General features: G+C 37.0%; 1 protein-coding gene across 1 annotated transcript; it reads right to left on the minus strand.

Annotated features, from left to right (window-relative positions):
- Nucleotides 1–700: 700 nt before the first annotated feature.
- On the minus strand, nucleotides 701–10,867 carry LOC103713745 (probable glucuronosyltransferase Os03g0107900). The gene is made up of 8 exons (XM_039133687.1): nucleotides 10,433–10,867; nucleotides 8,105–8,251; nucleotides 7,694–7,758; nucleotides 7,447–7,516; nucleotides 5,072–5,293; nucleotides 2,021–2,164; nucleotides 1,290–1,425; nucleotides 701–1,203 (listed from the first exon to the last, which is right to left on the minus strand). The coding sequence occupies exons 1-8, from the start codon at nucleotides 10,820–10,822 to the stop codon at nucleotides 974–976; spliced, it is 1,404 nt and encodes a 467-aa protein (XP_038989615.1). The 5' UTR covers nucleotides 10,823–10,867; the 3' UTR covers nucleotides 701–973.
- Nucleotides 10,868–11,537: the final 670 nt, after the last annotated feature.

Here is an 11,537-nt window from a genome sequence, read left to right on the forward strand (position 1 = left end):
TTTGTTTATAAAATTAGAACAAAAACTAAAATTTGCATACATGAGCATGCACATTTGCGGCAATAAAACAAAATTATTGTTATGTATGTAAATTTTTGTTTTAAAAAGATAAATGTGAGTATGAAATTTGTTTCACAACAATATGTTTTTTTTAAAAAATAAATGTGCATGAATTATCTAAATGTAAACACAATTTGTTTTGAAAAAAATAAGCAAAAAAACATATGTATGGGGTACTAAAGCAAAATTATTTAAATGAGTATGAAAATTATTGTAAATTAAAATTTTAATAAGTATTTAAATTTGCCTCCATGCAAGATCAAACTGTGGAGCTTCAGTTTCCAGCACTCCACCACCAAGCTGCAGAAGCTATATTGTTTTATAACCCAACTATCTAGAATAGATATCTGATAGATTTATGGTAAAAATTTTCATTTTTGAATTATACTAAGGAATAAACTGTCCTACATACTTCAGCAGGTGTTAGCGAAGGCTAACCTGCATTCTAATTAAACTAATAAATAAACTATTCATATAATAGAAACTCGCATAAAGTAACAAAAGATGGGAACTCAGAGAGTCAACATATAGTAATTCATGACTCAAATGCCTAACTCGAGGTGAAATCAGTTAACTAACAATATGTGGTCCGCAGGTCCAGTCATCCAGCCATAAGAAGTTGAACTTGCAATATAACTGATTCAGAAGCCAGACAAAACCTACATCAGATTCTCCATTTTTTATGTTTGAACTCCATTTCGTAATAATATGCTTTTTTGGAGCCCTAGTCCCATACAAAAGAAGCCCGTATATCAATTTCCAATTATTGTACATCTCCAACTTCAAAAAATCTGTATGTTTATGTACAGGTTTCCAAGCACAAACGAAATAACATGAAGAAAAGAAATAGACTTTTCGCATCCAACAGAATCAGTCTCAACTCCGAGATGTCATCAACAACTTTGAGATCTCATCAAGGCAAAGGTACAGGCATTCTCCATTTTTGGAATTCAACCAAGTCTCTGTTAACAATCGTCCTGTTGTGGAGCCAAAATGTTTCTGCAGACTGGTGAAATCGCCTCACCTTTCTCTGTAGTTCCCACATGATCCCTACCATGGCAGAGCATGGCTCCGTTTCTGGGGCATAAACCCAAAGGCATCTGACCTGCCTGCCGTGAGCTAACATACCCTCTATCTCTTCATCTGACAAGGTAAAAGCTCTAGTATTACAAACCGCAAAAATGCCTGCAGCAAGTTAGAAACTAAAAGAAACAGGTGAGCAAACTCACTCGGTATGCTTTCTAGGTACTCCAGGAGTTGAGTGCCTATCCGAGTAGATGGCCATTTGATGGATATCTGAGTGTAGTCAATCACGTTCTGAAAAGGTAGTTCTACTTGATCTGATAGGATAACTGGGACACATTCCTGTTTCAAGTTTTTCCTGCATTAGTAAGGTTTCGCAGATGCTTAACCTATGCTCCGAGCACACATATGACATACTAAAATATTTATACTCAGATCAGGGTGTTAAGAAGTACCACCCAGTCTTCCCCAATAAATTCAAGCCAGAAATACTTTCACAGTTCGCCTTCAACACATGCATATTATGAGAAGGAGAATGTGCTTGTAAGAGCACTCTTCTTACATGATTTATGAGAACTCTTCTGGGTGGGGGTTGCGGTTGCACATGTAACAAGAGGTGGACAGCATAAGCCATGGGAAGAGTTAGTTCTGTACAGGATTTATTCTCTTAAAGTTTTATAATCATGCAAAAATTTGTGTTTTCTAAAATAACACATCTGTATGATGTATGTATGCAAATGTTGTAGTCTCGTAGATCTAATGCAGAAAACCAACTAGATAAGAAGTAATGTATTATACAGATATACAGTACCAACAAATATTGTGTAGCAATTGGTGTGCTCAAAGATGCAAAAATTCCGGGCATTTTGTGCATGTCTATGTATGTCTCAGAGAGAGAGAGAGAGAGAGAGAGAGAGAGAGAGAGAGAGAGAGAGACCACAAAATAAGCTTCATAGAACCGAAGTGTCCATGATGACTCGCCACGTGGAGCTAGGCAGAACTTAGCATTCCTCAAATGATTGAAATATTCAGTCCTTCCCAATTTGTCAGGCCCAGTGAGCTTCAACTCTGGAGATTCCAACTGTTCATGAAGTCAATGTGCTTGCTGTATGGAGGTATTAAGTAATAACATGAAAGATAATCGAAACAAAGCAGCCATGCAAAAATTGTGCAGAGGGTTCTATAAACATGCTAGAAGAGAGAGAGAGAGAGTCTAACGCCATTTCATGAACAAAATTTACATATTTTATGAGCAACCGTCATGACAAACCACTCCCAAAAGCTTGCAATATAATGCAAGCTATATTGGTTTCTCTTGTTTAGTTGAGACATGGAAATTGGCATATACCAAGACAATGATGAATTCATCTATTGAAAGTCGCGAGGCAAGATTTGGAAAACTCACAATAACACCAAAGGTAGCTCTAAATAGATATGATTGCTGATAAAGAATCATAATCCGACCCCAAATGTTTGGTGATAGGATTCATGGTTATGGTTTTATATGTGTAGGATTTTAAAGTTGAAAGATCCTCAATTCATGATAAAGAATCTCAAAGTGCCATATATGTCTTATATAAAAGTACCTTCTTTAATCCTTCATTTAATCCACTAAACTTGCAAAACATATTTAGAGAACTTTATATGTACTAAAGAAGTTGGATATCTTACTCTTCAGGCCAAAAAATCATGTAAGTTCCCCTTTTTCCCAAAAAGCTCCTTTAAATCTCAACAGTCTACCTATTCCTATAAAAGCTTCAACTTGATAGTCTTGGTGTCTGACAAGGTTCGCTGTCTCAGTACTGGACTCCGTACCGGTGCCACACTAGCACAATGTTGGTGCGGTATTTTCAGCGTACCAAGTGTCGGCACGCCACCCATACCAAGTACCAGTTCAGAATCGGTACGGTATGAAACGCCCCATACCGTCCAGTTCAGACCGGTACAGCATACCATGGTACCAAAAGAGTTTAGCATGTTCACTTCTTTATCACCCTTTAGAAATCAACATCAATTAGTTCTCTTTGCAAAATTCAACCTTTGATAACCGCCAATAAAGTAAGACTCAAAAACATCTTCATATGGAAGTATGAAGCTTAGAATGCATTGATCAATAAAACCAGAACCTTTTCCCTTTTTTTTTTTCTGATTTCAAGCTCAAAGACATCCCTTCTTTTGGTTAGTTAACATCACAACAATACAGCATTTGAAGGAAAAAACCTAACAAGTACCCAAGATAGCCTAGAATTTGATTAAGGGATACATTACAGCATTTAAAGGAAGGAACCTAACAAGTGACCCAAAATAGCCTAGAATTTGACTAAGGGATAGTAGCTTCGAATAACAGTGAGACAGTCTTCTTCATTGTGATAACATATAGAAATTTACTTCTTGATACACACGCTTTGTTAAAAGTTGACAGCTTATTAGCCTTATTTATTTGGTTCTTTGGCTTATAATTGGTGCCTCAAAGATGAACATAATTCTTTATAAATCTTGTCATCTTTCCTCTTGTCAAACCCATGGTTTCCAATCCCGGAGGGATGTCTCGATGTTGGACAGGGTAGCATCCCAAGTGTCGAGACAGGATCATCCTGCATCGTCCTAGCATCCCAATTAGCGCATCCTGGGCATCCCCTATCCTAAATGTTGGGACGGGGCGAGACGGCTGCATGCCCCGTTCTATATAAAAACCAGGATGGCCCCATCCCACGGGATTTAAAACCTTGGTCAAAGCCCCTTCCAAGTCCAATAAAATTTAATAGAATGAGCTAAGCAATTTAACAAATAAGTTATGTGACCTTTTCCCAATGTTCTTACAGGGTTCTTATTAGCCCACTTTCCAAATTGCTTGGACAAATAGTGCAGCACCAATCCAAAATGTTGGCTTTGGTTGAGAGCTGATTTCCTCAAACTATGTTGTATCATACTCTGATCCACTAATCCAGATGCAAATAGATGAAACAAGGCATGCAGGTCAAGTATAAAACTTCTGCAAAAGTTTTACCATTTTAGTATCTTATCTCAAATACGTTGACTACATGTTGTCTGCCAATCTTCAGACAAGATGTAAAATTTTGTTGGTAGAATAAGGGCAATAACTTCACCATGAAGCCAGTTGTAAATATCATGTTATGAGGTCGGACATTGGAGTTTCTTTATAAAAAAAAACGCTACTGACCTCCAAAATTCCAGAACCATATTGACAATCAATGGGATGTATAACTTCTGTACATATTAGAATTAATTATTGAAGAAAGTGAGGTTTGCTTGGTGGAAGCCAGAAAAGGCAAGCTTAGTATCATATTAAATAACTAGTACCACCATACCACCATACCACCATAGCATAACTTTCTAAATGTTTTTCCATATGTATACTTGTGGGATTACTTTGAATCAATAATTGCTCATTTGAAAGCCGACACGTAAAGACTAGCTTCAAAATGGAATATCAACTCATGACATTGCCATTGCAACCAACTGTTTTTAGGATGTGCACTGAGTAATTGTAATTATATTCAGCAACATAGAGGCCATTTAACCTGATCTAGTTAATTTTCCACTGCTATAGACATACATTCCCAAAATAGGTCCATAAATCTCTAATATTTGCTTTTGGCTTAAGGATTCTAGATAAAGATTTTTTTAATATCCGCTTCCAAAGAGTACCAGTATAGCTTATTTTAATCCATTTATTCATGAAAATGAAGCCTGTTTCATGCAAAGTACAAACATCTTTTATAATTCATTAATTATAATCATGAAAATTTATGATATTCACAAGTCTTAAAGATTCCTCGAATCAGCCAGAAGTATTTTGGGCCAGCATCACATTGCTGTTACCTTGATTATGTTTTCCAGTTTTTTCTTTTTAATTTTTTCCATTGTCACAAATAACCATAACTAACGATGATTTCACAAGAGAAAGCTCCCGTAAAAGTAAATTTTATGCCAAAATAAATTGACTTTGTGGTAATAAAAGGCTAACCTTATCAGGATATTGCTTAGCTAGCTCCACCAATTGAAGACGTCCAACCTTTCCCTGGGCACGCCCTAGAAAATTCGCCAGATATTTCCTCTTGGATAGGGGTAATGGTTGGACAATAGTGGATCCATGAACTGTAGTCATCCCATCATCAACATTCCCGGGGATGATGATATCTTTCCATGTATTAAAAGCACTTGTAGCTCGCTTATCTGTGCGGTCCCCCTATACAAAACCCAGCACCGATCAATAAATAGTTACTTGTAAGCATCTTCAATTAACAATAAAACATCAGCACTGTTATATGGGAATACAAAACAAATCAACAGTCAAACTAAAATTTCAGATCATCTAAGTAAATAATACTGTTTTCTATGTTCGAAATGGAATTACACAAAAAACCCTAAAATTATGTGCATCAACAAAAGTCAATATAGTTACCAAAAAAAAAAATCACTACCCAAAGTTAGGACAAATCCTAGTTATTGATGTAGTATGTGAGAGCACATGCACTTTTAGGAAGCATGGACACTTCAAATTGCATACCATGTTTGTGTATCTATACTTGTTGGATACAGCTAGGAAATGTTTCAGGTACTTATTTTAAGTATCCTTTTCTTAAATTAGAAAAAAAAGGGCTCCTAATACTTCTTAGATATGCTTGGGATACTTTTAGATAACTCCACAGATGAGAAGTCATTTCTTTTTCCTTTCTTTTTTCTTTTCTGATAAATGTTGGCCTTTCAATAATGAATAATGAATGGCTGGAGTTTTCAATGATGATGCTACTGCATGGCATATGGACACAGACAAATACATAGATATACATACATATATGTGTGTGCTCGCACACGTGATACCCAGCCATATCATTTCTCTTTTTTTCCACAGAGTTGTATCAACCTATCTGTATTATGTTGCATACATAAGTCTGATCCTTGACCATGCTTCATGGATGCACATGAACATGCACACATGTGGATGAGGACAGAGTCAAGAATTATGCATACAGAAGTGTTACACCAGGTAACAAGTGGAGGTTTGGTATTGCTTGATGCGTTCCCTGGAAGTAAGTATCAGAACAGGATGGATGGTGGCCAAGTAGAAATATAGGGCTTAAGATAACAGAAAACTTAACATTGTTCATATAGTATAGTAATTTAAAGTATGAATAATATAGATGTCTGCATATAGCTATGATTCATGTACATCTGGACTAGGAATATATAAATCAGTCCTTAAAGAGTTAAGTAAGAATCAAAGCATGAAAAATTGCAATATTACTTGGTCTCCCTGTTGTGGAAACTATAACAGCTTCTAGTATGTCGCACCTTTTGTGATACTTCTAAAGACATCTTTTTTGAAATAATCATGTGAATGACACTAATCACTAAGCTGCTCTTGATTGATTTTGGAAACAACAATGCTGCTTTTTTTTTCCTGATGAAGTTACTTAAATTGCAATATCAACACTTTCCTAACCAACCCCACTATTTCTGGGTTTCTTATGGAATGCTAACCTTATTCACTAAAAGAGGAGCTATTTAATAAACTTACAAAAGTGGTGAATAAATTTATTCAGTCAACAGGTGAAAATGGTACTTAACCAGATTAAAGTTATTTCAGGATAGAGGGTGAAATAACTTTAAACACCCAAAGCTCTCTCTCTCCCCCCTCTCTATTCTTTCACTTTTTCCCAACTATATTCCACTAACCATGGAAGCACCAACCAGATAGCAAATAAAGTTATTAGCTGGTTAGCCGGTTAAGGCGTGAATACGAATGGTTAAAATTATTCAAGGGGTGGCTAGCTATTTTGCATCCAAATGCAGTCTTAAGCGTAATTTGATAATGTGTCATCTAAAAATAATCTAAATCATAATCTAAACCTCCATCATCAACCACCTACCACAAATGATATCAACTGCATAACAAGACCAGGTAAACCTAGTCCTAATAGATTAGGTTAGGATAAGTAATATACTACAATTCGTTGAGCTAAAATAATCAACTAGATTACCCTATACAGACAATCATTCTATTTTCATTTACTAGAAATTACCTTAAGCAGGAATTACGCATGGATTTGTTGGATGGTGAACACAAAGTCTACCATAAAACAGTTTCGAACTTAGATGAATATATTTTGATCCACAAATCCAACCATATGTAGAAAGCCTTGTGTATTTTGGTTAAGATAATATTAAAATAATCAGCAGTAGTAATTGCAGTATTCTGAGTCTGATTACAAGTAGAAGGAAAGAAAATAATTAAAGACCAGTTTGCTCAAAAGAAAAAAAAAAAAGAATGAGCCGATAAAAGTCATTTCAACTTCTTTCTTTTTTCACTCATGGATAACCACATATTGCACATGATACCTCTGGAGTGAGGATGATGGATCGATTCAAATATTTTGCCCAGGAGCGAAATAAGTGAGCACCAGCACCACTGCATTTTTTGTCAAAAAAACGAAGTGTAAGCACACAGGAAGGGAGTATCAAGCAACTAAAGCAATAGCCCAAACAAGAGGAACAAATCATAAGAAATGATCCGATCAACAAATCTAAGGATGCCTGGTACGGAAAGCATTAAGGGTATTTCACAGCAGAATTGGAAATATGATACCTAGGGAAGACAAAGATGTGATCACGACCACCTGAATACCGGAAATATGGCATTTGGCTCAGAACCTGAATGTCGAGCAATATTATGAGCATCCTTCAGAAAACTTTGAAAGCAAAGCATGTTACAAAAAAAGTCAGAGATAGAGGGATTACTCCCATGATTTGTTCAAACTTTCTATGACTACAAAAGGGCATGTTTCATGAGCTTTTGAGGAATCCCACTTTCTTGCCAGCAACAAAGAAATTGAAACATAAATGACAATATAACATGTGCTCAACATCTAAAGAACAAAAAGTGGCACACAATCACAACATGCAGCCTGCTGAGCCACATTAATCAGCATGCCATATGATTTTCGGCATATGAGGTCAGAATATAGAAAATACCACCAATTTCACAACCAAAGTTTACCTTCACATAGGTCTGATTTATCTCTGTATCATTCAAACCACCCATCATCCGAACACATTTAACATAAGCTGGAACGAAGAATAAATCTGCCTCGTCCTTCTTCAATGTCCGGAATCTTGACTTGAGAAGTAACTGGTGGATTTTGACCTAAAGAGAGGAAATACATAAAAATAAATATAAAAAAAATGAATGAATGCTCTTACCTCCTAGATAAGACAAACCTCAGAAGCTTAATAATCGCAATAATGAAACATGAAAATTGTTATACATTTGGGTTTGGCCCTTAAATTCCTAAAGGTGGAAAACATCAAGTCAGGTACAGATTGGATCAGCTTCTTGTGTCAACAATTAAACGCTTGATCCACTTGACTGGACCTGCTAGATGGTCAGCATGAAACTGCTTTAACAGTAAACCTACTTGTTTCACACTGTATGTTGACAAGATGAGTTTAAGAAGAAACAGGTTAACATGTCAACATTTCTATGTGCTCCACAAATTTCAAAATGCAGGTATTAACTAACAGAATGGAACATCAGTATAAGCAGATATCAAGAAAATGCAGCATATCTGTAAGCTTATGTAAGTGCATATTGTTGCAATTAAACATCATTGATTGTCAGCTTATGTTCTTGCCAAGCTTTGGTGTCTCATTTGGCCATCTTGAGGTTCGGAACTACCTTGCCGGAACCAGCTTGTAACTTTCGGTCTCCCACTGGCTAGTTTCAGTCAATCCAAATTTTGGAAAAAAACAAATGAAAACTTCATTGATAGAAAAGGTAATCTCATTTCTGTAAGACATATCGGAGAAACTCTATGAAAATATGATAACCCTGCTACTACATGGCAGCATTACCACATCATACAATAAGAAGTCCTTCCTACCTGATGCAAACCTTTTTTTTTTAATGAAATTACAAGAACTTCACGCACTCCAAATGCATAAGCTACAAAAATGAAGCCATACCTCATTTATGGCTGATCAGGTCAAGAAGGATTCATAAACTGAGTCCAAAATGTCCACCAATACTTGATCCTATTGGGGATGTAATAAGCCCAAGGTTGATTGAGTTTTCAGTACAATCAAGCTTGACTTTTGAGACCAAGCTCAGCTTGTTTACTATTTTATCAAGCCTAATTTCAAACCAAGCTGAACATATAAGCCTATTCCAATCAGCTTGATTGCCTTGAGCCAAATTCGGTCAAGTTTGTATCAATCTTGAAACAAGCTCGATTAATGATCTATTGAAGCTTGGTCTGAGCTTGAATAAAAACTAGGTTCAAAATTAAAATGAAGTCAGTTCAAGCTTGCATTATAGTTTCCCAAATAATGTTTGGCTTTCTCACCTGAAGTGCCCCAAACATCAGATATTAGATTTATTCCAACGGTCGATTACATATTATGTCTATGTGCATATTATGTATTATATGACCAATTTAAATATTGAGCTGAACTTGAGCAGCGTGGATCAATTGGCAACTGTATTTCCTATCAAAGCTAGCTCAATAATGACCCAGCACAAAAATTTTCAGACGTTACCACATGGCTCCAATCCAGGTCTTTCTAAACCTACCACTCCACCAATCATCCCTCAACAGCACCCCACAACCCCACCTCGCACCATCCCATCCCTGCATGCAATCCTCATTTTTGACCTTTCTGCACAAATCTAAGCTCCTATCCTTGCAGGAGTATCTTTTGAATCTGTAATAAATGACCATATAGTTATTACTATCTGAATTAACTAATCATCATGTTATCCTTAAGATATCAGATAATATCATAAATTTACCCAAACGACATTCCCACAATCTCATCACTATGGTGCTCAATTTTGCTCTCTTTGACCCTCTCGTTAGACAAAATATTATGAGCCATACAGCCTTATTGCAGCCTTGATGAAATTCCTTAATCTAAATTGGCGCACAACCATACACACAAAAAAAAGCACATCTGTGTTGTTTTTAGTTCTACCAATGGTCACCTCAACAATCACATCTCCATATATCTCCCCAAAAATTAAATAATTCTGCATATCATTTATTTTGTTTAGCCCTACCGTCCACACTTCGTCCACTAAAATCTTACTTTCCGGATATCCGGAATATGCCTTCTATTATTTTCGCCATTTCGCTATGCATAGGGATCAAGAAACCATAAACATAATAAATTTAACCAAAGAGATAAAGTTAAAAAAAAAAAACTGAGCGTTTTCTATGACCATATGTACAAGAAAATTGGTTCTCAAGAAAATTGAATCCTATCAGATTACAAACAAGCGAGGCAAGCACAAAAAAATAAAGACCCTAGATCGCTAATGGCAGTAAACCTGAGTGCCCCATTGTCCTTTGAGGCAGGCCTGGGGGGAGATGTTGCCGTCGCGGCCGCGCATGAGCTCGCGGAGGCCGTCGACCTCGCGCTCCTCGTAGACGTAGATCTTGAGGTCGAGGCCGGAGCCGTAGCCCCGGTCGGGCCAGGAGAGGGCGCCGGCGCGGTCGAAGAGGGAGGCGGCGGAGCGGCCGGTGGAGAGGGGAGCAGGGGAAGGGAAGACACACGAGAGGCGGTCAAAGGCGCGGGTGAGGAGGAAGGTGGCGAAGACGAGAGCGAGGGCGCCGATCTGGTGGGCCCTCGTGAAGACAGGGAGGGTGTGGTTGTGGTGGTGGTGGGACCCGCCGCCGGCAGCGGAGAAGGGGATCCGGCTCCGGTTCAGGCTCCCCATCGGAGCGGGAGGGGGAGAGCCGGGAGATCGATCTCGAACAATGAAATCTAGAGGAAATGGTGATCCAAGAATACATGGTCAGATCACTTGGGAAGCCCAAACGCAAGAGGCGTCGGGTTCGTCCCCGCCGGCCCAGCCCGCACGATTATTTCAAAGTTAATATTATATTAATTTTGAAATTTATTTGTACAAAGAATTAAATGTAATAATAAAAAAACTTAGTCAATAAAAAAATAAATAAATATAACAATTGAAATTTCAAATGTAGAGTACTTGATATTGAAACAAAGCTTTCTTGATTTAGAAGAAAATCATATAAATATGGGCTAATATTTGTTTACTTAAAATTTAATGCCAAAATCTCAAGCTGATGCTGTCTATTTTATTTTTCTGTACTGGTACGAATTTTTCTAGAAAAAAAAAAAGATGCTACTTATTGCTTATATGTGCATCCAATAAAATTGTCTCAAGCTTCGGTTGCAGCTGTTGCTAATTTTATTCATCCCCAATCTTTGAGAGTAACTTTTCTTTGTCATCTGATTAAGCCGACAGGAAATAAAGACTTGTTTGGAGAATAATAGAGGATGGTGCAACCTAAGGTCTTATTTATACGAAGCAATGGGAGGCCGCCATAAAAATAACAGAAGGCTTATGAAATCCTAATCATGCCATTCAAAAATCATTAATTAACATAATTCTTTACCAATTTGATTAT

This window comes from Phoenix dactylifera, chromosome 1 (assembly GCF_009389715.1).
Source record: "Phoenix dactylifera cultivar Barhee BC4 chromosome 1, palm_55x_up_171113_PBpolish2nd_filt_p, whole genome shotgun sequence".
Classification (NCBI taxonomy): domain Eukaryota; kingdom Viridiplantae; phylum Streptophyta; class Magnoliopsida; order Arecales; family Arecaceae; genus Phoenix; species Phoenix dactylifera.